The sequence below is a fragment of the Neolamprologus brichardi genome, chromosome 15, assembly GCF_056152115.1.
Source record: "Neolamprologus brichardi isolate AB-2024 chromosome 15, ASM5615211v1, whole genome shotgun sequence".
NCBI classification, from domain to species: Eukaryota; Metazoa; Chordata; class Actinopteri; order Cichliformes; family Cichlidae; genus Neolamprologus; species Neolamprologus brichardi.
In genome coordinates, this window is record NC_142118.1 from 13,354,804 (window position 1) to 13,382,278 (window position 27,475).

At 37.7% G+C, this 27,475-nt stretch overlaps 1 protein-coding gene across 1 annotated transcript; it reads left to right on the top strand.

The window, feature by feature from the left end:
• The first annotated feature begins 6,825 nt into the window (after positions 1 to 6,825).
• On the top strand, positions 6,826 to 27,196 carry apobb.1 (apolipoprotein Bb, tandem duplicate 1). The gene is made up of 29 exons (XM_006792530.3): positions 6,826 to 6,942; positions 7,632 to 7,800; positions 8,090 to 8,122; positions 8,225 to 8,337; positions 8,430 to 8,575; positions 8,656 to 8,803; positions 8,936 to 9,088; positions 9,352 to 9,476; positions 9,570 to 9,655; positions 9,748 to 10,192; positions 10,308 to 10,422; positions 10,933 to 11,079; positions 12,121 to 12,332; positions 12,409 to 12,604; positions 12,689 to 12,868; positions 15,440 to 15,634; positions 15,722 to 15,889; positions 15,980 to 16,185; positions 16,390 to 16,572; positions 16,661 to 16,791; positions 17,254 to 17,464; positions 17,549 to 17,721; positions 18,057 to 18,217; positions 18,353 to 18,462; positions 18,551 to 18,924; positions 19,160 to 24,856; positions 24,946 to 25,057; positions 25,224 to 25,410; positions 25,952 to 27,196. Exons 2-29 carry the CDS (start codon positions 7,746 to 7,748, stop codon positions 26,942 to 26,944), a joined length of 11,055 nt encoding a protein of 3,684 aa, XP_006792593.2. The 5' UTR covers positions 6,826 to 6,942; positions 7,632 to 7,745; the 3' UTR covers positions 26,945 to 27,196.
• Positions 27,197 to 27,475: the final 279 nt, after the last annotated feature.

Below are 27,475 nucleotides of genomic sequence, written 5' to 3' on the forward strand. Positions count from 1 at the left end.
TATTCCTGCCTTGAAGCTGAAATTAGGCTGATGGGCATCTTTTAAAGGAGGAGACCGGGCTGTTTATTTGCTGTAGGAGTGTTTCTATGCACAGTCCTCTTCAAGATCATTATTCTTAACTGGATGTTACACCATTTTATTTTGTTTGATTTTATGATACTGACTCTGACATCATGAGTCTTTGCTGTTCATTTATTTATTATTATTGTTTGTTTGGTTGTTTCATTTGTCTTGTTCATGCATTGCTTTGGCTGTCTTATTTCCTTTGTGTTTGTCTGCATTGCTTCACTAATGCCTCATTAGGTTTACCTACAGCTGATTGTTTTCATCTGTTTTTAGCGACACCTTTAATTACTTGTCAACACAAATGTAAAATCAAACAATCATATGGCTGTAACCTAATGAATTTAGCCATGCAGACATGGTGAAGATGATCTGCTAAAGTCCAAACTGAGCTTCAGAAAAGGAAGAAATTGAATTAAGTGACTCTGAATGTTGGATGGTTTCTGGTGCCTGATGGGTGACTATTTCAGAAACTGCTGATCTACTGGGATTTTTCACACAACCATCTCTAGGGTTTACAGAGAATGGTCCAAAAGAGAAAAATATCCAGTGATCAACAGTTCTCTTGATGAAAATTTCTTATTGATGTCAGAGATGGGAGGAGAATGGCCAGACTGCTTCAAGTTGACAGGAAGGCAACTGTGACTCAAACAACTGCTCGTCACATCCAAGGTATGCAGAAGAGCATCTATGAATGCACAACACACTGAATCTTGAAGCAGATTGGTTACAGCAGTAGAGGCCAACACAAGGCGTCTCTCCTGTCTACTAAGAACAGGAAAGTGAGGATATAATTTGCACTTGGGTTCACCAAAACTGGACAATAACAAGTTGGAAAGCAATTGCCTGGTCTAATGAGCTTCTATTAGGGCAACTTTGAGATGTGGTGGAAAAGGTGATTTGCATCATGGTTGTGCAGCAACTCTATGATGGTATTATGTTAATATAGACCAAAATCTCAGAGGAATGTCCTCAGCATCTTGTTGAATTTATGCAAAGAAGAACCGAAGCAGTTTTTGAGAAAAAAAAATATGTATCCAACCTGTTACAAGGAAGGTTTAACTTGTGCACTGGTGAGTGCAAATATTAGTTTATCTTTCAGAGGCTATCCAGGTTGCCTTAGTCTCCAGAGTGATTAGCTGGTTTATATGCAAAAACACAAAATAGAGACAGAGCAATAGAAATGAAATATGTTTTCTTTATTCCATATACTACTATTACTTCATCTTACTGAGTCATCATTAATCTGTGAGTGAACCATCAGAGATTCATGCTATTATGAAAGTTTTGGGTTATTTGAAGTTCAAGTCCTCACTTGTTCCCAAAATGAACACATTGCTTCATGAATCTTTGGACCCTCTGTTCTTCCTCTTTCCCTGGAAATTTTACCTTCTGGATGAATTGTCACAAGCGTCAGCCCACTGCTAAAATATCGATCTGTCTGTCCTTACATTAACTAGAGTGAGGGACATTGCTCCACTCTATAGACCTCTGTCAATATTTAAGGAACACGAGCCACTGATATCAAGGTTTATAATATGGAGTTATTCCATGAAAAACCAGTGAGGGGTCCCCTCGCAGAATCAGCTGATTTGTTTTTACAAACAACTCTGTCATATCTGGAATTTTTAAAGAAACTACGAGCCTCAGACTAGGAGCTGTTTTTAAAGTGTTTTATTGCAACTTTTACTAAAGAAATGGTTCCTAAACACACACACACACACACACACACACACACACACACACACACACACACACACACACACACACACACAAAACAGACTTGCTCATTCCACAAGACAACTCTTAACATCAGGGTGTAGACACTTTTCAAGGCTGGATACATGGAACTGGTTTATTCTGGCACTTGATCAGATTGGTATCTAGGAGTTTGGAGATCTGGTCTTATCATAAAACATGGAGGGAGCTCCTCAAGGCTCTCAAAAGGGAAGCCAGTGTTGAAGCTCCTTGAACCAGAATTCTAGCTAATGCCCAGGAGGGTGCACCTTTGTTTGCCACAAGTCAGTTTGTAAAGAAGACACAGTAAAACATGATATTAAGGAATTTAAGGGTTAAATTCCTAAATTGATTATAATCAACGCAAGTTGCTGGTTGTTTTGCAAAATATGATACCATTTAGATAAAAATAGATGATAACGCTATGATTTAGGGCGCCACTGCCTTATGTTTGGTAATTTGCTGTGTCAATGGTTTTCTTAGGCACTTCCAGAACTCACCTGACTGCTTAAAAAAAATTATTTGTCTGTTTTGTTTTTTTACAGTTTGACATGGTTAAATTTTTTGGGTTGAGTATTGTTGTTCAACCAGTAAAATGCATTTGGAACTGCAGCTCTTCAGTTAATGGCTGTGATCACATGCTTTTATTTTCAGCTGAAGCCAAATTCTGACATAAATTCTGTTTATACTTTGAACATTTTAATTATTGCATATCAATACCTTGGTTTGCAGGAAAATACGGCAAATAAAGTTCTGCTTTTCATCTTCTGAGTTTGATTGTATTATTCCCTTTTTGTGGAGAACCTGCGCCATTTTCCCTTTTTATGGCAAGTCTCAGAGTATGTGGATGAAATGCAGAAAATGTTTTTAGTCATGACATTTAAAACATTTAAAAATAAATAAATAAAAGAAACATATGCAGGCTTATTGGACATTTTGCAAGTGGAAAAACGATACTGCACAAAGTACGTGATACACTGATAAGCTGCTTGTGTTCTTTGCACTACCTCATATTCATTTGTACTGATAATGGCAGTGCTGAGTAGGCCTTTCTAGAAATGTCTGGGTGCAATAACTTGAATATGTAATATTACAGATTTTGCAATTGAACTCAGACAAGCAAACCACTTTCAGAAGAGAAGTACATGACATTTGTAGAAAAGACCACACGGGAGATCATGAGATTTCATGACAGATTTTTTTTCTTTCTTTCTTTTTTAAAGATTCAATATAAACAACGCATTAATGATTTCTCAGTGGCAAATCCAAAAACTTAAAATGCATTACCTTTTGTGCTGGTTCTTGTGCCCCATTGTTGCCCCAGTTTCAGACTGGTTATGAAACATTGTTACCTTTGCTGCTAAACATATCACAGCTTTTTTATCTCTACAGTATAGGTTTGTTTTTTGTTTTTTTACATAACCTTCTACAATTGTACAACATTCTGCAGTTCCACTAGTTCACATTTTAATATTGTAGTGTACATCCCCACAGACACAGCTGCCATGGAAGCAGAAGAGCATCGTATCCAGAAGTCTCGATGCATGCTCAATCATCCAGGTAAGTAAATCCCAAAAAGGGGAACATTTGCCCAAACACCCTGGAGAGGATAAAGGAAAGAAGGGCAAAGAAAAGCCACTTCTTTGCACCACCTTTATTTCTAGATTTTTTCACACACATTTGCCCCAGCTCTCCTCAATAGTTAACCTTAATTGCTCTCAGTAACAACCTTTCCTCTTCACAGACAACCACCACCCTTCTTAATGAGGAGCAGCTGTGAAGGACCTGAAACCTAAAGGCTACCTACAGATTTTTAAAAACACAATAAATATTCAGTAAATAATTAAACTCTTCTGTGCAAACGTTCTTCATATGCAAATCTATGCTCAAGGTGCAATGCTGAATAAAGTGCTAGATGAGTATCGGAACAGCTAAGACGCATTTTCTCTAAACACAGCCGTGGCTTTCAAACTCTAAAACATGCTGTGGCAAAAATTGGTCGACTCCCAAGGATTGGTTATGCTGTTAAGTGCCAGGAGGATTGCCATGATTTATACATCGGTGAAACCAAACAACCTCTGGCTAAGCGAATGCCACAACACAGAAGAGCCAACTCTTCAGGACAGGACTATGCAGTCTATTTACACCTACAGGCCAGTGGCTACTCTTTCAGTGGTGCTGAAAGGTACTGTTTCTAAGTTTGGGAAAACCTGCAGTCAGCTGAGACTGAAGAAGTCACTTAGATGAGTGACAAAACGCTATGTCAACATGATTGAGCATGCATCAAGATATCCTATACATAATCTTTCTTTAGAAAACTCCTATACAAAGCATTGTGCATTACCTGTACTTTAATTCACACCTATGACACTGATATACCAATAGAATAATCTATGGTTTGTGTTTGCTCCTTTGAAAGGGGCCAAAATGAAAAGCTAGTAGTAAGGTTATACTTGCAGCTATAAACTGTTCTGTCAGAAACAGCATTAACCTGACAGCAACTGGTATCAACTCTCTTCAGTAATACTGTTAAATATATGCTAGTTAAATAACATAATTTTTATAAACAAAACTCAGAGAGTCAAAAAGCTTCATGGTGCAACTGAACAATGTAACATACAGCAGAGCAAATATATCACTAGGGCCAAAACTGGACGATATTTATTTAGCCAGTGTTTGTTTATTTGCTCATGTATCGGTGTTGGTATTTATAATAGTTGATAAATGAAAATTTTGGTCTTCATGCAAATAATGCAAAAATTCTTGCACATGGGAATCTTTTATATCTTTTATCTTTTTGTATATTCCCTAGTATGTGATACATTTTGTCCTACTGGAATGGTTCTATCAGTGGGGTTAGGTTGATCTAAACTGCTATCTGCTACTGACAAAGCTGACGAGCAATATAACTTTAACTGATTATGCTGGTTTATGACACAGCAATATTCTGAGCATGCCTTCATTGTCTGGACTTTTAGCCAATGTTTAAACCATAAGATTGACAAATAGGTCAATAAACAGTAGAAGAGTTCAGCGCAAACTGTATTACACAATTGACAGTGTTGCAGGGTATTTTTTTTTCAATACAATATTTTTTATTCATAAGTAATATTAACATTAATGGTACTAATAATAATAACAATGACATGTAATGACATATAAAGGGCTGCATGTTAGACACAGGCGGTGGTTAGCTCTGTCTGCTCACAGAAAAAGCTCCTGGTTTAAATCTGGTTGGGGTCTTTCTCTGTGAGTGTGCATGTTTTCCCTGTGCCTGCATGGATTTCCTCTTGGTACTCTGGTACCCACAAACAAGAGATATGCTTGTTTAGTTAACTGATGACTGAAGAACAAAGAGACCTTCTGCCATTTTGGGCTATTTTGCTGAAAATGACAGGAAACTGCAGCATCACATAAGAGTACGCTCTAAAAAAAAAAAAAAAAAAAAGACCAAAAAATATTTTGTGATTTTTTTTCCTTTTCTACTGAAAGTGGTTTTTTTTTTCATATATGTTGATATAATTTTTTTTTTTAAATAGAAAACTGAATAAATAAATAGCACAATACAAAAAACACAGTTTTACAATAATGTAAAACACAGCCTTACAGATAAAGGAACACCAGGAGATTTCTATATAAGTAGACTGAGCAGGAGAATAAAGCTATAATCAAAGTCTAGGCTGTTTAAACCCTAAAAAAAAAGACAGTTCCATGATTAAAAATCTACCAGTAATTTTAAAAATAATTTTTCCAGTTGTGATGGAGTGATCATCACAACATTCAAAGCTTATGTTGAAAACTACTGAGTACCTCAATCCATACTGTTTATTGGGAAAATTGATTCACTACCAGGATCCTAGACTACATTGTAACATCTTAAAAGAAAGAAAGAAATACATAACAAGGTTTAACAGTACTTGCAAAATATCTCCAGTGGTATCGACCTTTATGCCTACATACACCTGGGTCACAGAGTTTAGATTCAGTTTTATTTATTTGTATTTTTTAATTATTATTTGGTACTCATCTGATTTTAAAGAGACCGAAATCAGTTTATTCATCTTCTGATGACTCTGGGGTGTTTTCCTTCTCTGAATTCTTTGTCTCGTTGTTCTTGACCTGATTATATCTTCCATATAATATGCAGACTTCAGGACTGGTTAATTATAAAGTCCCTGTTACCTGCAGAACATTAAACTAAGACAAAGACACACTGGATTAAAGAAAATGGGGAATTTGTAATAATGTAAACATAGTAATATTTAGCATTAAAAACAGTGACATTAGTAAGAATTAATTTTTCTATTTGCCATATTACTGTTGTGTGCGTTGCTGGTTTTGTGCAAAAACAGCAGTAACAGCTATCACTAAATATTTGAAGTATTTCAAATATTAGCCTATATGTTTTATAGGGATATATAATTTGAGTACTGTTACTTATATATACATTGGTAACCTTTTTAAAGTACACAGACTTACATTAAGAATCATTTGGTGATTCATATTGTTTAACTGCTGAACAGCTAAAAAAGTCCAGTCTCAAGTACTTAACAGGACTTTACACAGAAAACTTGCAACTTAGAAGATCATACAGTTTAGAGAATTAGAATATTGCTATTACAAAATAAAAAATAAATAAGCTTTAAATTTAAAATGGAAAAGGACAAAAGTGTTCGCTTTAAGCTCCCTTTGGACTCTGTGTTAGTTCAAACATTATCAGCATCCAACAAAAAGTACTGATCAGGATATATATTGCAACAGACCATTACACAATGTTTAGATGTAACTCTGAGATCAGTGCACAAATAAAAAAAGACAATTTCATGTTTTCAAGAATTTGTATAGTAATGGGAAATGTTTAATATAGTGCAATATAAATGATTGAAGTAAACACCATTTACAAAAAATAATAATAATGCTTAAGACAGCTCAAGGTTATCACTGTTTATTTATTGCATGTGCCTTTCATGCCACAAACAGAATAGCAGACCCTATTCAAACAACTAATCAAATTTTGCAGGAACCTTTGAAACTGTAGCTCAAAGTTCAGTGTCCCAACCCAAATCAAGGTCTGCAAATGTTTTTGCTGTTGTCATTTTTGGGCTGTGGAGCAGAAAAACAAGCATCTAACTTCATTACACTGTAAGTATTATTATTTTTGTTGGTTGGTTGGTTGGTTTTTGACTGTAAAAAGTACATGTAAAGCAACATTGCCATTTTAAACAATGTGTATAGTGCAAATATGTACAGGAGTGAATTTATTATGTTATATAATCTAAGATTTTTTTGCTAACTTAAGTGTTTTTAAGGCAGTTTTTACCAGTCACTGTAGCCTAAAAACGAAGCAGTAAGTTAAATAAACAAAGTAACACTAGACAATTAATGCTACCTTTTTAATCTTCAATTTTCATGTGTGCAATCTCTCTGTCTATGAATCAACTGGAGTATTTTAGAGTGTAGAATTGCTCATTAAATCTATGCCTTTATCACATACGCATTCACAATCACTAACTGGAAAGTGTAAGAAATAATATGAATTGTTGGTGGTGGGTTATTAGCACACTATTAAGAATGTAACAGCGTGAAGAATAAAAACAACGCAAAAAGTAATTAGTAGCTATTAGATGATCTCTTAAGACTAACCCTTAATATCCAATCAGTGAATGACAAACCACATTAATAATAGAAGATTATTTTTAACACAATACATCCGTTTTCCATGTCTCGTCTTTTAGCTCTAAGTGTGTTTTAAACCCTTTTGCCTTTGTCCCTCCACACACAAGAGGGTCGGGTGGACTTTGAGCATTCAAACAATTGTCTGTGCCTCCCAGTCTCCCAACAGGGACCACCTGAGAGCATAAAAGCTTCAAGCTGAAGTACAAAAAAATCAGTCTCATTTCGGAGTGCTCGTTGACCCAAAAGGAGGGGGCTTCAACGAACCAATCATGGGGGACTCAAAGCTCTGCCTTTTGCTGCTCCTCAGTACATCTGCCTTGACTTGTGAGTAGTTCCTAAATTCTTTCAGTTTAAAAAAGTATTTTTTACAGTGTTGAAAAGGTTGCAATAGATATCAGTGTACTGTAGTCTTTGCAGAATTGTTAAATGAAGGTTAAAAAAAACATGCAACAAGTACAAAAATTTGGACAACACAAAACATCTGATGGTACTCACCAATGTGTAAATCCTTGCTAGGTTATTATTAGGCTTGGTAGATGGGTTTAAGTTGTAGTGCACTGCGTTTTAGTTGTATTACAGGTGCTAAAGCAAATGATTAATCTTTGTTTTCCAGTTGCACAAGATCGGGATCAACCAACCTGTCTCTGTAAGTTCATTTTGATGTTGACATCAAGTTTGCACAGAAGCAGTAGTTTCCAAAAGATAACTAATAAATGATTTCTCATTACTCTAATCTCATCTCTTCTAGTGGCTCAAAGGTACAAGAGCCTACACAAGTATGAATACCAATATGAAGCTGAATCTCTGAATGCCATCAACGGAGCCTCACATCTCAAGAATGGACACAAGGCTTCCTGCAAGGTATGAGAAACACCTCACGATGATGCTAAATCACCAGTTTTCCCCTTTCTATTCCATGTATTTCAGAAAAAGAAATTTCCCTCCTCTCACAGGTTGAAATTGAAGTGCCTCAGACTTGTAGTTTCATTGTGCGCACTACTGGCTGCAGGCTGAGTGAAGTCGTTGACACGGACACACAGGGTAACCCTGTGTTTGCCAACAGCCCCAGCTCTGATGCCTTTGCTGCTGAAATGGAAAAGTATGTAATTTCTCCATGATAATTTAAACCATTGAAAAAAAAAGTGGTATATTTGGAGACTGTGCACTTTTTTTTTAAAGGTATCCCCTGAGGGTCGTGATTGAGGGTTTGTATGATGTGAAACTGTACCCTGAGGACGGTGAAACAACAACTGTCTTGAACTTTAAGAGGGGTATCATCTCTGCACTGGCTGTTCCTGTGCTGGAAGAAGACAAGAACAAGAATATGGTACAACACTTTAACAAGCTGGATTAAAAATATCACCATTAAACCACATTTTATATTTATTAAAAATGGTTTTGTAATCATATATTATACATCTTTATTTAGTTCATCTAATCTTTACCATATTCGCTGCAGCCTACAATTCACGGCAACTGCAAGACCCGCTACACAGTCAATGCTAGAGAAGACATTGCAACTGATATCAGCCTAAACAGAGATCTGTCCAGATGTGACGAATTTGTCCCAATGAGAGATCACACCAGCCCCTTGGCTCTTATCACAGGCATGGTAAGGCACTCAAAGACAAGCTGTGAGCTGAAAACTTTAAACACTATGACAAATCAAAAGAGAAATTCTGCCTTTGTTCGTTAAACTGTGATATTAATGTCTTAACACACTGGTGGTTAAATTTGAGCTATAATGGAAATAAAAGCCGAATTGAGTATCTTTTTTTAAAAAACTTGTAATGCCTTTACTTTTGCAAAAGATTACACAAAAATGTGCCAACACAAATATCCACAATGCTAACATCCTCATCTATAACTTTCAAGCACTACCCTCTTGCTCAGCTGATCAGAAGCTCCCAAACCTGCAATTACAGGTTTGACAATGAGAAAAAACACATGACCTTTGGGTCCTGCACCGAGAACCACATCCTCATTCCCTTCTCATATAAGTAAGTCAAACCTTGTACTAGACTCTATTGATATTCTATCTGCTATGTAAGTACACACAGGGATATGCATTTGTTTTGTTTTCTATATTTAAGGAGAGAATATGGAGTTGCCAATGTTGGAAAGCAAGAGCTCACCCTGGTTCAAGTTTCTCCTCACAATGACAGAATCTTTGTTCACGGTAAGCCTTTTTAGTTTAATTTGCCTTGTTTTAATTTGTTATAACTAAAATGTAGTGCAGACTCGTGATAATCTTTTTGTTTGTCTGCTAAGGTGTCCTTGTCAAGGATCTCCACATGGAGACTGTTGAGGACAAGAGTTTTGTACAGGATAAAGATGCAGTTCTGAATCTCCTGAGAGAACTGGACACTCTGCCTGAGAACGAGGGTGAGAAGAGGGCTCCCCTATTCCACAAGCTTGTCTCAACGGTCCGTGGAATGAAAACAGAAACCTTGAGCGCGGCACTCCCTGAGGCTCTTGCGGTATCCCGAGTCCTCACCTACCAGGTACTGGCTCAATGTGGAACGCCTGAATGCAGCAGTGCCATCATGAAGATCCTCAGGACCTTTGACACCAACGCTCTTGAGGTTGATGTGACTGTCTTTGCTTTGGGACTCGTGTCCAATCCTTCTGCACTCTTGATCCACGATATGCTCGAGATGGCCAAATACAAACCCAGCAAGCCTGTCATGTATGCTCTGAGCAATGTTGTAAAGAGGTAAGCAAATTAAATCAGACTTTATTCAAGGAAAGATTTATCGATAATATTGTACTAGTTCTTTCTTTGTGAAATACATTTTAGAAGCTAAATATCGTGTTTTTTCTTTTAACAGGTTTTACAAGTCTGAAGGAAGGCAAATTCCTGAGATTCACTCTGTTGCTGAGTTCATGGCTTCCCAGTTGGGTGATTGCTCTGGAGACAAAGACAAAACTTTTATGACACTCAGGGTAGGTATTCTGCCCATAACTTCAAACTAAAATACTGTTACTGTAGAAATAAAGTTAGAAAATTACTTTTATGATAACTATGATTGTTTGAAGCAAAAATATATCAATACATATTGAATCTTGATGATACACCTAGCTAAGTCTTTATTAGCTAGGTGGTTGCTAGGCAACAATGATTACAATGTAACATCTGATATAGAACTGATATAGAACCTTTAGGGTTTTCAGCTGTACCTGTCTGCCTATTTGTTTTCTCAATTCCTGATTGTGTTGGAAGAGTTCACGACCACAGAAGCAAGCAAACACACACAGACACAGATTTCATGTATTATAGTAAAATAAACAGAAATCGATGATATACATTTAAAGGGTAGATCCTTTGGAGCAACACGCTAAAATTGCCCATTACAAAACAAGATATCATGATCTCACCTGTATGAGCATGTTGAAGCATGCATGAATTTTTATTCTTCTTCATGTGTTGATTATTTGCTTTACTTTTTATCTTAGGTTATTGGAAACATGGCTCCAGCTGTGGTACCTGCTAGTCCAGCACTCAGGACTGCTGTAATCAACTGTGTGAACAAACCTACAGCTTCTCTGGCCGTGCAACAAGCTGCAATTCAAGTGTACAGGCTGACCCCTCTCCCTGAGGAGGTAACCTATTTAAAAAAGTTTATTTTAGAAATTCTTGAAAAAGTAGTTCTCAAATAGTTACCTAATCACTTGCAGAAATTGTTTATTTGAAGAATTTCAGTCAGGATTTACAGTGCAACAAAGCACAGAAAGAGCACTAGTGAAGAGTTGCAACTCAGTGTAGCATCTGATATCACTGATAACAAAAATGTATTATACAAATTATCACATTGCAGGAGTATTAAATTACATTTTCATGAAACTCGACAGAGTTCTGTGCGAACTTACAACATACATGTTTCCCTTGGATAACATTATTAGACAACAGTTCATACAATTTCATTGCTATGCAGATGACACCCAGCTTTATTTATGGATAAAGCCAGATGACACATGACTTGTAATGTTTTCTCCTGAATTTACCTTTTGACCAGGATATGTCCTTCAGTGTGAATATTAGACAAATATCTCAGACCTCTTTCTGCTTTCATCTGTGCAATATCTCTGTAATTAAAAATATCCTTACTCAGAATGAGTTAGGATACATATACTGTGAGCACTTCTTCACAATTCTACTCATCTCTTTTGTCTTTCTACATCATGGGCATGAATGTCATGTTAATTTTATGAGTTTAATGATTCCTTTAAATGCCAATAAACTACCAAAAGTATATTTGAGGTGCATCTTTCTAAGGGACATTTAATAAAATATTTATTGGGGTGTATTTATACTTGTATGCATATGTTTGACCCTGTGTAGATAATAGAAAATCCGAAATAAATTCAAATTTGTGTCCCCAAATCTTGTTTTTTAAAGACTTGAAAGATCTATGTTGTACATTCATTCCACCCTGGAAAAAGAACATTTCAAAGAAAGCATTACAAGTCCCAAATTACTGTGATATTCATGCCAATAACGAGTACATGTAAACTTTTAACCAACACTCTACCAATGCAGCATGCCATTAAATTTGGTCTCCTTTCAAGTCAGACAATTAGTCAGACCCATATAATGACTTTTTTTTTTACACTAATTTTTTTTTTTATGTACTTTGGGCACAGGGCAGAGAGGAGTTTATGCAGGTTCTTCTGGACAGCACTAGTCCCATGCAAAAACGTATTGCTGCATATCTGGTACTTATGAAAAATCCTCAGCTAAGTGAACTTGCCCGGGTGGTGAATGCCTTGCCCAATATACAGGACCAACAAGTCAAGAGCTTTGTCATCTCCCACATTACCAACATTTTGTCCTCATCTGGGTCAGAGACTCAAGCGTAAGTGAGAATTATTGGTAAATAGAAAGTTGTTATTCTAATTCGGTGACAATAACTCGACTATTTTTTTCTACAGGCTGAGACATAAGCTTCAGGATGCCATTCAGGGTAATGAGATTGGGCCCATTATGGACCCCACAAAGTTCTCTCGCAACTATAAGTTTGGATCTTTGGAGGGCAATATGATCTTTGAGGGTACAAACTACCTGCCCAAGGAGGTCATGCTTGAAATGACTCTCAAGGCATTTGGCTATGACATTGACATGGTGGAGGTAATGATTTTGGGCCATTTACTGCAAATTCAGACACTGTTTTGAAATGTTCGGTTTAACAGAATAAATCTGTCACCTTTGAAGATCGGTATGGAGGGGACAGGATTTGAGCCAACTGTTGAAGCTTTGTTTGGAGAAAATGGATTCTTCCCTGACACTGCCATGCAGACTATGTATTTTGTGTCTGACAACATGCCACAAACAATCCGTGAGGTCATGCAGAATGTGATCCCTGCTTTCAAGACGGACCGGATAAATAGACAGGTATTTCAGTTGGACACCTTTCACCACAACCTAGAAAACCCTGTAGCTAGCCTGGCCCCAGCAGTCAGTGCAAGTAGGGGTAGCTTAGCCACCATTCACCCTCCCCCAGCAGACTGTCCCGAGCAGCCATAGAAAACAGGCTGGCCAGGGGACCACGAGGAGGAAACTTGATCCTAAACAGAAACCTACACACACGTTGAGGAACAAACTCTGGATATTGGTAAATCTGTTTTGAGAAGTGTGATGTTAGAGACACCTGCAGAAATAGTCAGTTATCTTCCTGGGGCCAGAGCAGGAGACATTGAATTAACCCTGAAACTGCTCTCTAAAGACAAACGTAGATTTAGTAAAATTATAATTTATTGACTCCCAGTTCCATAAATTTGACATCTGGTGTGTAACGTTGCTAACACATGTTGGACTCTAGCCTTCTCTGTTTCCCTCCCCAATCAGATCAGGAGTGACATGTTTAGCTACATGTTGTCCTTAAATTGCCCTCTATCTGAGTGGTGTCCATAAAACAATGTGCGTTTTATAGACAATTAAGAAACTTTCTGGTGAAAAACTGGTCTTGTTAGAAAGGATAGCATCCATCCCGCTTCAGACAAAGCAACTCTGATTTCTAGAAATCTGGCTAAATGTATTAAATCCCCAAAAACATGACTATGCAGAATTTAGACCAGGAAGCAGAATTGCAGTCTACACCAGTGTTGGTCAAGTTACTTGAAAAAAGTAATCAGTAACTAATTACTGATTACTTCCCCCAAAAAGTAATCCCGTTACTTTACTGATTACTTATTTTCAAAAGTAATTAATTACTTAGTTACTTTTTAAAAACACAATTTACAACCTGAATAGGTGATAAAGCAATAGATCTTTCAATTCTACTTTTTCTGCATAATCCATCATATAAAATGTAATCAAATGGAAAAGTCTCTTTTTAAAACTTGTTTTATTAGTTTTAATCTTTTAAAAAATTTAATTATATGCAACATTCTCTGACTGGAAGAAATTTGTTTAACATTTAAACCTATTTTCTGCACATTCCAGCACATAAAATAAAATAAAATATTTTTTTGTGTTTACACTCACTCTTTCAAATAGATGCAAGTCAAACACAGCAGAAAATAAATAAAATCAAAGACTAGCAGTCCTGTTGCTTAATTTTCACCTGTAAAGCAGGAGTGGGGTAGGCGGAGGTTTACCCTGGTGCAGGTGTGCCGCTGCGGTCAGTTGAAGAAGAGTTTCTCTGTGAATTTCCCATTACGTCGTAGCGCACTCCTGGTGCTTGCTTGGAAGTTTAGGGAGTTTTTTCGCTGTAAAAAGAAGTTTTCTTCCCACGCACAACGGACACTAATGTTTTTGTCACTTTTTATGGAATCAAACTCAAAATAAGGTCAGTACTTCCACGCTTTAAACACTGCATGCTCATACTCTCTCCCACACTCGATATATTATCCATTGTTGATCTGCACACAGCTGTTGTCACAAACGTTGCACTCGCTTACATCACTGTCATGAGATATTCTCGCAAAAAAAATCACGGTTTTAGTAACGCAGTAATGCAGCGTGCTTACGGGAAAGAAACGGTAATCTAATTACCGTTTTTGCAATAGTAATCCCTTACTTTACTCGTTACTTGAAAAAAGTAATCGGATTACAATAACGCGTTAACGCGTTAACGCCCATCTCTGGTCTACACACATATCTGCATCTTCTCTCCTCCTATTCTCTCCACCCCATCCCTATACCCCTTGATACTGTTAAGCACAGTGTTGTATTAAAAAGATTAGAGCATTCTGTAGGAATTAAAGGTACTGTGCCACAGTGGTTTGAATCATATCTATTAGATTTCAATTTGTTTATGTAAATGGGGAGTCTTCTCACACGCTGAGGTAAATTACGAATTCTACAGGGTTCCATGCTAGGACCAATTCTGTTTACATTAATTGCTCCTCTTAGGTGTAGCATACATTTTCATTACTATGCAGATGCAGATGATACCCAGCTCTTTCTATCCATTCCCTACTTCTAAACTGATATAAAACTTAAAAACCTTAGAAAAATGGTCTCTAATAAGATAACTGCATGAATGGCATTGACCTCCAGTGACACTGAGGACTCTTATGGTAATTTCTAACAAGGATATGTCCTTCAGTCTGTATATTAAATAAATATGTAGGACTTCTTTCTTACATTAGTGCAAGATCATTAAAAAAAATAGGAAAATCCTGCCCCAGAGTGATGCTGAAACACTAGTTTATACACTTATTTCTTCTTCCCTGGGCCTGTTTTTTTCTGGGTTACAAGGGAGGATTTCCTTCCTGCTTTTGCCAAGTGCATGCTCAAAGGGGGTTGTTCGATTACTGGAGTTTCTCTATATTAGGGTCTCTACCTTATAATACCTTACAATACACCTTGAGACCACTGCTGCTGTGATTAGGCATTATAAAAATTGAATTGAATTGAATTGAAGAGCAATCTGTTTTACGTTAGTCAGACTTTAAATTAATTATGAACTCTTTCAGTGGGTAACTTTTTAAATTGTTTGCCTATATTTTGGCCTCCTAGAACCTGATGAAGGAGATCGGACAAAATCTCAACAAACTGGTGAGAGAGCTGAAGACCATGCAGTCTCCAGAGGCAATGGTTTATCTGAGACTTTTGGGAAATGAGCTGGGATATCTGAAGACCAATGAAATGGAAGAGATAGCCTACTCTGCTGCTACAATGATCAACAACATGTTAAAGATGTTCCCAACTGATGTAAGATAAAGTTAAAGGACATTCACAGTGAGCAATCAATTGCTAATGATTTAAAGATTCTCTTATACGTGTTTTTATTTTCCACAGTTAATTAGAGCACTAATGGTGAACTCTGACAACACAATCTTTGCCCACTACATCTTCATGGACAATGAGTTCTTCCTGCCTACTGTCACCGGTGTGCCTCTGAGGATTGCACTCTCTGGTACTTTTACACCCGGTGTCAAGGGTGGACTGAGGATTGCTCGTGACATGGTAATTCTCCATAAATATATTTAAATGCCACCTGTCATTTTTTTTCACCACATCATCACAGGTGTTAACCTTTCTCCTGTTTCCACACAGAGTGAAGTGACCTTCATGCCCTCTGCTGGTATTGAGTTTGCAACTCAGATTGGCTCTCACATCCCTGAATATGTCAACTCTGGATTAGAAATGCACACCAACATTTTCCATGAGAGTGGCCTGAATGCTAAGATCACCTTTGGTGGTGATAATATTAAGCTGACCATCCCTGCTCCAACAAGTCCAACAAAGCTCATCAAAATTACGTAAGTGAGAGCTAGACCTTTTATATATTATGTAACTTTTCTCCAATATGAATGCAGAGAAAACAGCTGATTAAATCTTATCTTGAATTATAAACTGGCCAATGTCTGTCAAAGTAAAATAAACAAAGCTTTGTTTATATGTATCTTTGATTAAATTCATTTAGGACAGAATTATATTTTTCCTTTGCTACAATTCCTACTTAGAAACAACCTTGTGGCTGTGATGGGATCAGAGGTGAAGACCATCCCTCCTATGGTGAGGGACAAGGTTGATGTTAGTGAGTGTAGTCCTGCCTTTGTGGGAATGAAATACTGCACTGCTCTGCAATACATTGACGCTTCCTCTCAGGAGACAGTGCCCTACTTCCCCCTCACTGGAGACAGCAAGTTTGTAAAATATCCTTAACCACCAGAAAATAACTGTCTCTTAAATGTAATTATTTCATAAATAACTACTGTCAATTGAACCTAACAGATATGTTGTGGAGCTGCACCCAACTGGTGAAGTTTCAGAGTACACAGCCACTATTGCCTATGAACTCCTCAGCGAGGGAGACAATGGCCGGCAGAAAGTTGATTCCTTGAAGTTTATTCTAAAAGCTGACGGTAATGTACAATATTTGATTTGTTTTCTTCTTTTGATTTGTTTACAGTTAAATCATAATTTTTTGGACAAAGACAACATTTTTATAAATTTGTCTTCTTACACCACCACAGTGGATTTTAAATTTGAATGCTTTAATTCAACGGGTTTTAACAAGTTTTGCATTAACTGCTTAGAAATTGCAGAGGTTGTCATACATAATCCTTCATTTTCAACAGCTCAAAGTTGATTGGACAAACTACCATAACTGTAATCATCCACTTGCACTGTGAAGACCTGTACAATCAGTGGCAACCCTGCAAACCTGTCCCATAACATTGCCTCCAATAGGTTTTACATATTATGTGGCATGCTTTGGATTATGAGCTTTTTCTTTCCTTCCCATACTTTTCTCTTTTCATCATTGTTGTCCAACAAATTATGGATGTAACTGTAACTTTAGTCATTCAATTGGTCAACAACAGGTGCAGAGCCAACAGAAGCCACAGCAGTCATGAAATATAACAGAAGGAGGCATCTCATCAGTGCCGACATCCAGATCCCTGACTACGATGTGGAGGCTGGAGTTAGGCTAGGTGTTGTGGATGGAAACACAAAGGGCAGAGGAAATCACGCCATCTTTCTCAATTTTTTAAACAAAAATGTTCTTCAGATCTCCCTGGTTGGTCGTGCCAAGTAAGAAAGCAACTACAGATCACTGACAAATATTTTTTAAATCTCACTGCTATCATTAACAGCAAGATGTATATGTTCTTTCAGTCTGAAGGCCATGAAGGAAGGTATGCTCCAAGTCCAACTTGTGGTCCCATCAATCAGTGCTGATGCTACTGTCACAGCTACAATGAAACGTGATGAAGAAGTGGAACTGGAGCTTGAGAGTGAAATCAAGGTCATGGATGCAAACTCTCAACAGAAAATCAATATCAAATATGGTAAATTGCTTTTTCAGTTACAGTGTTCTAAATGTCCCGTCACAAGTTATTTAACAGTAGCAGATTGTTGCTTTTTTGTATCAAGGTATGAAAAATGACATCCTCCTATCTGTAGAAATATCTGTCACTTTGAAAATCATAGTTAATAATTGGAGCCTAAAAGATGGTTTTACTGACCATTTAAAGGCAACTATGATCAAGACAGAGTGACCCATTTCTAATAGCTATATGCAGGTTATGATATAATCTTTAAAATAAACAATCTGAATTTGATTTTTCTCATAAAGTAACTTTGTTCTGGATTTTATTCAGCGCTCTCTTCTTTATCATTTTAGACGCCACAAAAATTGAGGTTGAGGTCAAGTCGGATGTGAACGCCAAGACCACCATGTTGCCTAAGGGCGACTTGATTAAAAATTATGGCAATGATCTTCTTGACATGCAAGTGGGACAAACTGACATGGAAGTTCGTCATATCTTCAAGAAGTTTGTGGAGGTACATACATATTTGCTCAATTATACAAATGTTTTTTCTTAAAAAAACACGAACTCAAAAACAGAATCAGAGTATTTTATTAATCCCAGAGGAAATTTTGTAACAGTGCATATAATAATGGTTATCTGTTTTTAGGCAGCAAACAATTACATGGAAAAGTATGGTGCTGATTTCCCTTACATTCGGAACTTCAGATTGCCTGACATGCCAGAGATTTCCCTACCAGAGACACTATTCCTGAATACGTAAGTGTATTAAACCTCATGGTAAATATTAAAACTGTCTAATTTTTCTCCCTAAACAACCAGATATTTACTTTTGTCTTTTTAATAGTGAGGCAACGGCCATCTATTACAAAAACAATAATCGCTTCACAATTGCTATCCCTGTGCCACTTGGAGGAAAGTCAACAGAAGAGCTTAACTTCCCACCAGCTTTGACCACACCAGGCCTGTCTCTACAGCAGTATGGACTGGAAATCCCCTCTATGGAGATTTCCATCCCAGAGTTTGTTGTTCCTGAGAGCATTACGCTATCTATTCCCTTGTTTGGTAGAGCTGAGGTTTCAACAGTGATGAAAAGCAACTTATATGACACAGAGGCCTCTGTGGCTTTCGGCGTAGACCAAGACGAATCACAAAGCTACTCAGCCAAGTTTGTCATCAAAGGAACCTCCCCAATTGACATTCTTTCAATAGAGCTTGAAGGTACTTCACACTGAAGATCACTGATAAATTGAAAGTCACTAATGTGTAGTTCAAATGAAGTGCTGTTTTTTGTGTCGGAATAGTTTTCAAGAGATTCTTGATGTATATATGGATATTGTATACAAGCAAATGGATCTTTTCTGGTAAAGTAGTCACCACAGGGATTCTGAAGTTATAAGTCAGCAATTAAGCAGTTTTTTTGTTTTTTGTCCTTGTGTGTGTTTTTTTAATCTAGGCTCTGGAAAAGTCACCACTACCGATTCCATCAAAGCCCAATTTGAAAGTTCTTTGGCCCACAAATTCGTTGAAGCCAGGATTAGCATTGTTGAAGATGCAATCATCTCTGATGCAATTAATTTGAAAACAAACACCAAGATAGAAGCCAGAAGTCCACTTGGTCTCAGTGTTGTCACAGAGCACACTGGTATGGCTGGAATAAACCATGAGGAAATGTCTGTTGACAACAAATTTCAGGTGGCATTTGAAGCTGGACCCATTTATGGCAAGACTCTCTCAATCCAGTCCTTAACCATCTTCCCATTCAGGCCAGAAGTAAAGTTTGATTCTAATTTTCAGGTAAATTCCACACTTGTTAAGGCCCAGAATGTAATTACAGGAACCTATATCAATGGGGAAGTCTCAGTTTCGTCTAAAACCAGTGCCTTTGATGTCATCACTTATGCTGACCTTTCTATCAGAGATAGCAGAGTGAAACTGATATGTGTTGCAAATGCCCTTGCTCTTGGCATGAAAATGCAAAATCACATAGAAGCCATTGCTGGTGCTGGTGAAGTCATCTTGAGGATGGAAACAAACACAGACCACTCTGAAAATCATGTTTACTCTTTGCTGACCGCCTCTCTTGATGTCAATGGTCTGGCTATAAATAGTGATGCCAATGTGAAGCTTCTTGAAAATGAGGCTACTCATAAGGTCATTCTGAGAATGAATAAAGATGGTTTCACCACAAAAGGAACAACTACTCTCCATAGCCCGCTGTCCATGGAAAACACCTTTGATGCCGAGGTTGATGCTACAAGAGCTACTCTATCCATTACCAACAGGGCTGCGATGTATGAAATCAAGGTTGACAACACCAACAATTTGACCATAACTCTCTCCGGCCTTAACTTCAACTCAAAGGCTGAAGCCTCTGCAAGGGATTATGCCTCTTACACTCATGATATCGCCTTCGACCTGAACCCCCACAGTGTTTCTTCAAATGTTAACAACAATCTAAATCTCCTGAGTGCTAACTTTATTAATCAGGCACAGCTGCAGGCAGGGCTTGGCAAGATGGATCTGAGTGGAGTTTTGAAAGCCAACAATGGTGAAGAAGAGCTCAAGCACACCTATCAGATCAGTTATGGTGACATGAGTGCTAATGCAAAGTGCAGCACGACTGGAAAATTCCTTGGAACTCACATGAACCACAACACTGAAGTTGAAGTTGTCGGCCTTACTGCCCTGATTACCAATGATGTCCGCTTTCACTCACAACCGGTGCGTTTAAGCCACACTGTGCGTTGCAGTATTGCTCCTTTTGATTTAAACTTGGATGCCATATTGAATGCTGAAGGAGATATGGCCATTTATGGAAGAGAGAGTGCCCAGATCTACAATAAGTTTCTCTTTAGAGCTCAGCCCCTGGCTCTTGCCAGCTCAAATGAAGGCAGGGCATCCGTAACCCATCAACTGAATAATGGGTTTTCCCTTGAGACCACATTTGACAACAAGATGATTACTACTTTGTCACTCCAAGAGCAAAGGACTAGTTTTAAATTCAAGTCTAAAATGAATGAGCACACCTTTGATCAGAACATAGACGTTTATAACACTGCTGAGACAACTGGAATTGAGGTTTCTAGTACAATCCTTACAAACATTATTAACACAGCTTCCACAGACAACCAGGAGTTCACTGTCTCTGGCTTACTAAAATATGACAAGAACACAGATAGTCACATAATTCAGATTCCAAATCTACTTGCCCTCCTGGAACACATCAAGGGATTTCTTTTGAATGTTGTAGATGACCTGCAGTACTACATCAACAATGATAATATAAGGGCTAAAGTTGAGGCTCTCCCACAACATATAAGTGACCTACTTACTGAATTGAATATAGAAGGCAAGATAATTCAACTGAAAGAGCTTTTCAGTCATTTAATTCAGAAACATACTATCTCCATGAATGATGTGGAAACATTTTTGAGGAACCTAAATGTTACTATTAAGAAATTACTAGCTAATCTCTCTGTTTACATCCAGAACTTTGTTGATGTGGTGAATGAAACTATTTTTAGTGGCAATTTCCTTGAAACCACCATTCAAGCAATCCAGGAATGGCTGAATAACCTTAATGAGGAATATGATATCGACCCCATTATTGTATATGCAACTGAAACCATAGGAGAAATCATTCAAGTGTTCGACTTGGAAAGACTAAAGGGCAGCAGCTTTGCATTCCTACATGATATTGCTGGCAAGGATGAAATCAAAGCCAAACTACAGTCAATCCTCAGAGGTATAAAAGAAACATTGGAGATTTTTGTTACTGAGCTAAAGAGCTTCACCTCATCCTTAAAAGCTCATATCGAGTTATTAACGAGCTACATTCCCACGGAAATTGTCAGCCACATAACAGATTTTATTCAGAAAATTATTCAGGACTTTGATATTGTAAATAAGCTTAACACAATAACTTCCAAATTAAGTGTACTGATTGCAAAGCTTGAAGTTGACAAAAATTTTCAAGCAATCTTAGATAAAGCTGTGGAGGTCGTGAAAAAGATCAAGATTGACGAAACCATCACTAATCTCGCTACTGACATAATAAAATTTTATCGTTTTTTAATGGATTCCCTTGAGTTTACTATCCACTACTGGAAAACAAATGAAGTAAAAGAAATAATTCAGGAAATTAACATGTTTATTGAAATGTATGTGGAAGAGCTTCAATCATTTGATTATAACAATTTACAGGCGCTTGTTAATCTGTCTGCACAGATAATGAATAACATTATTAGAAAACATGAAATTCTTATTGGGGCAATAAGAGATTTTGTCAATACGGTGTTATTGTCTGTTCGAGATCTTTCAGAACACTTAAGAAAAATCAAAGTAGCTGAAGTTTTTAAAACTCTAATGGATATCTTTGATGAAGTTGTGTTTAATACTCTTAAGAGAGTTGCCCAACTTGTCAAAGACAAAATTACAAGCCTTGATATCCCAACTCAGCTTGACATCCCCGAGTTCACTATCTTTGGGTTACACACTGTTAAAGCCACCACAATCTCCACTGATGACATCAAGCAGAGAATTATTGAACTTATTGATTTAATTGTAAACTTTAAGATTAGCATGTTTGACATGGATGCTTTCTTTGGAGATTTGACGATGAACTACTTTCCTTCCATCCCTGAGGTAACCCTCCCAGAGATCACTCTTTCTAAGATCTCATTCCCCAAAATTCCACAAGTCACTACAGAAAAACTTGCCAAGTTTCTTGAAGTCCCTGAAATAAGCTTTCCAACCATTCCAACTGAAATTGTAGTCCCATCTTTTGGTAAACTCTTTGGTGAACTCAAACTCCAGACTCCCATCTACACAATGGAGACATCTGCTGAGTTTAAGAACGCAACTGAGAATGCAATGACGCCTCAATTCAAGGGATTTTTCACTTCCATTGGAAACTCTCCAAATTTTGAAATTCTCAATTACAAACTAGATTCCACTGCTCGCATTGCAATCCCAAAAATGAGACGTGTTGTCTTTGGAGAGATGGTAAAGTTCAGACACAATTTTCTTGGAGTTGAACATCAGGCATCTGTGACTCTCTATGGCCTATCAGCTCAGGCCCAAGCAAAGACTGAAATTAAGGTCACTACTAGACCTTACACTTCTACCTTTGTAAACACAGCCTTTATTGCTAGGGAAGGGGGAATGACTGCTTCTCTTGATACAACATACACACATTTAGTGGACCTTCAATTTGACAAGAATGTCATTGTCAGCAATGAGGTAGCTCTAAAACAGAAATCACTTGTTCGCCAAGATGGCTACACACTTACTCTAACAGCTGACAATACAGGAATGTTTAATGGTGATGATAGCCACAACAGCAAGTTAGAGTTGTCATTTTCTCCCAGCATTGTCACCATATCTTTCAGTGGTGACACAGACTGTTCCATGTTAAAGATGAAACAACATATTAGTGCTGAAGTTAGCACATTTTCCTACTTCAAGTTTAATGTTCGCAATGAAGCAGAAGCACCAATTATTAAGAACAGTCTTCTTGTTGCATCTGGATATGCAAACCTTCATGACATGAAGGTTGAGTTGAAAGCAAACAAAGACACAGAACTCTATGGTGCAGTCACTGGTAGACTTTCCAATGCAATAAGCGTTATAGCTCACCCTGGTGAGTTTTTCTTTGACTTTCAAAACAAAGGAAATGTTAAGGTCAACAGTTTTGAATTTTTGACTGCTAAAATAGAACTACAGAATGATTACTTGGCCCACATCAGTCCTGACAGTCAAAAGATGAATACAGTCATTCTGACTCGTTTTAACCAGTACAAAATCTTGTACAACTTCACTCTTGAAAATAATGTAAATGAAGTTGGAATCTTCGCTGCCATGGAAAGTGAGGCCAGTCTTGACTTTCTGAAATACCCAATCAGTATTCCTGAGATTGATCTGCCTTTTGTTGACTTTCATACTCCTGTCATCAATGATCTGAACTTGTATGATCAGGCTGGATTGGACAACATTTTGACTACCACTGACCAGTCTCTGGATGTGAATACTAAGATTGTTTACCAGAAAAGCAAGGCAGCCCCGCTTGCTGATATGATGGGCTTGATCCAAATTCCCTGTGTGGGCAATCTAATAACAGAACTGTCTGTCAAGTCTGCCATTATTAATCTGATTGCTAATGCCAGAATGTATACAGAAGATGATCTTGTGTTCCGTCTTGAAGCTACCACAACCTCTATGTTTGAGGACCTTCAAGTCAAACTTGCTGGCACTACTAGTCTTACCACCAAGAGGGGATTCAAGATGGCTAACTCCCTGTCCCTAGAAAACACTCGTATTGCAGGAACTCATGACAGCACCATCACTCTGAGCGCTGATACTTATGATACTGAAGTCTCTGTGGCAACAGTTGCAAATATTGCCCTGCCAATACTAGACATGCAAGCAAACCAAAAACTGGATGCAGACACAAAAACCAAAGCAAATGCCATTTCCACCTTGAGGATAAGTGGTAATTTGAATATTCCTGTGATCAAAACTGTTGGAAAGGCTGAGGCAGACCACAGTCTGAAGCTTGAAGGAACCTCTGATTATATTTCCATGGAGTCCTCTACTAGAGCAAACATGGATGGCACAGTCTATGAAGACTACCTTCTTTATGGAATGCTAGATAACGAAGCTAATGTGTTCCTGAATAAAGACGCCCTGCGCTCAACTTCTAAAGTTATTATTGATACCAAGTTTAACCATGGTACAACCAAAGTCATTGATATGGATGTAAATGAGAATCTTTCCATTGAAGCCTCCATGAGCCATTTGTATGCAGTGCTGAAGTATACTGGCAACAATGAGGCAAACCTGTTCAACTTCAATACCAAAGGGAAGCATATTGCCCAAGCCAAAATGGATTTTGCACCAGCCTCCTCCTTGACTGTTGATATTGACATTGACGTGTCTCAGCCAACCAACATGGGTGACTTTGCTCTCTCTGAGAAGACTGTTGTTGAAGTAACAGCTACCAAGCAGCACATCTTTACTAATTCTACGCTTGTCAGTCCACTGTACACTACAAGCATGGCAGCTGAAGTAGAAAGCCGTGCTCCTGTCATCAGAGCAGTTGCCAAGTCCTCTGCAACCTCTGCTTTTGTGATCTTGGAATACAACATGGATGGTGAGTTGATTAAAATTCCCTAAAAACTTCTGTCTTTATCTTTTTTAAGCACTGTTGAGCACTAAATTTGTTGAAATTTCTTCATATAGCTTCTTCTACTGTAAACTTTGAGAATGAAGCTTTCAAGATGATTAGCCAAATCACACTGACACATGCTGACCTGACTGTGAATGCCAACCATGCCATTATGCAAGCTATGAGGTAATAATCAATGTTTGTTTTAAAATGTGTTATTTTAGGAAAATGCACAAAGCTATAATTCATGCTTTACTGTGTATTTTCATATGTAAATTGAATATTTTTATATCTTTTGCATGTAACAACAGATGAGGCTCAATTGTGATTTCAATATTTCCTTTTGTTCCAGTGTTCAACAACATACACTGAATGTGGACTTCACCAGTCATACTTTCACTGATGTGAAACTTCAATATGCAACACACAGCAATGGTATCAGTGCCTCAGTATCTTCTCCAGCCACTGGCCTTCTGGGCCTTCAGTTCAGTCGTGTGGTCCCATCCCAGATGAGTGCAAAAGTCTATGGCCGTTACCCTGTAAGTATTGTTAGCAAGATCATTTTAATACAATGGACACTAAGGAAGAAAGGCACTGGATCAAATGGCTAGGCAGAGAGATGTGTGCAGATCACATGTGTGTGAATGAGAAGGAGACAAGTGGAAGGGTTAAGAAAAACAAGGTGTAGATGGGTAATAGATAGACCGTAGACGTCAAGATTTTTAGGGGCAACACAGGTTGTGTGGTTTACATACAAAGTTAGAGACAGGATCGAGATTGTACAGAGGAGGGATAGTCGATATATTGAACAAAAGTTGTTAAAGATGCAGTTGCCAGAGACTAGGCCCTCAGAAGAGGTTTATAAATGTAGTAAAGGAAGACATGGAGAGGGCTGGTGACACAGAAGAGGATCCCAAGGATAGTATGGTATGAAGGCAGATGAGCCACTGTGGCAAACCCTAAAAGGAGCAGCTGAAGAAGGAGAAGAAGAAGAAGAAGAATGTCAGTACAACGATAAATTAAGATTTTGGTTACCAAATGTTACTTTCTTTTCTTTTCTTTTTTTTTTCTTTTTTCTAGTCTGCCCCAGAGGTTGATATTGACATCTTGGTCATCAGATCTACTCCCAAGGATAACGACAAGATGAATCTACAGATTGTTTACAACATGGAGACACCCACAGCAATACTCTCTCAGATCAAGATGAGACTTCCTTCCATAATCTCAACATTCAAAGACTTTACTGACAAGTATCAGTTCACAGGGTACATGGAGATGTTAAAGGACTCTGTCATTAACCACATCAATGAAGTCTATAATGCTGCAACCAATTATGATGTTCAAATGAGCCAGCTTTCAATTTTCTTCAGGAACATAATTGTACAATACCAGAAAACTGTCCAGGTCTTCCTAAATGCTGTCATTAAGGTTTTAAGGGAGACCAGGTTCAAAGTGCCTGGGTCAGATGAGATGACCACTCTCCCTGAGGTCTTAAAGAAGCTAACTAGCAGCATTGCTGCTATGCTAGAAGTAACCATTCAGATTACCTATGAAAAAATGGTGGCCGCCTATAACTTTTTTGTTGAAAGGTTGAGCAAAGTGAAAATGCAGATGCCGGTTGGTGATGCAGTCACTGGAGGGCAGATCATAGATCAAGTCAAAAAAGTTTCCAAGAAAATCTTTGAGGAAATGATGAATTTTGTAAAAAACATGGAGAGTCTTGACACAATGCTAGTGAAAATAGGTGAGACCCTGGAGGCTATTGTTGAGAAATTGCAGGAATTTGTAGACTCTCTCAAGTCAGATTATTTAGATGAAATCTTTGGCAATATCAATCATCTCTATCGTAACTTTGTCACGGCCCTAAAGAACATAGTTGACCAGATCTCTGACTTCGCTACGGAGTTCAACATGGTGTGCGAGTACATTATAAATGTGTTCATGTATGTAGTACATGAGTTCAATAATATGGTTCAGGGGGTTCTGCAGCAAGCTTCTGAGGAAGTTCAAGCCCACGTGACAGTCAGAGATGGAAAGCTTGAGATTGACCTTCCATTTCACTTTCCACAGTAAAGCATCAAAGAGTGAAGCCTAAGTACATAGGAAACACTACCATCCATTCAGAGCACATTCTTGGAAAGAATACGGATAAATAGCTTTTCAATATTTATAACAATAAGTTCAGCAGATACACCGGCTACACCATTAATGAAGATGGATTATTTTGTAAAAACACATGTAGAACATGTAAAATGTTGTTCAAACTCACCTTCCAGCATAGACTGAGAAGCATTAATAAAATCCATTAATGCAGTCTGTAAATGTCGAATTTATTGCTTTGTGATTTTTTTTATTTACATCCAAACTTAATAAATTAGGAAAACTGTCAAACTACACAAAAATAATTTTTTATGTTAAACTGTATCTTACAAGAGTGATCATCAGAATTGTCCGATAATGTCACTGTAGATTGAATAAATATTCATATCTTTTAATCTCTTCAGATGCAACATTAGCTTCAGATATGGAGATCAGGACAAAGCTTTACATGAATTTCTAAAGCTGAGGTGTTAATTCATTTAAAAAATGGGCACATTGGAAACT

Excerpts from the sequence above, each read along its gene's own strand:
- apobb.1 (XM_006792530.3), top strand. The coding sequence starts at position 7,746 with ATGGGGGACTCAAAGCTCTGCCTTTTGCTGCTCCTCAGTACATCTGCC. Across the intron at positions 7,801-8,089 it reads CAGTACATCTGCCTTGACTT|TTGCACAAGATCGGGATCAA; the intron begins GTGAGTAGTTCC and ends TTTGTTTTCCAG. Across the intron at positions 25,411-25,951 it reads AAGTCTATGGCCGTTACCCT|TCTGCCCCAGAGGTTGATAT; the intron begins GTAAGTATTGTT and ends TCTTTTTTCTAG.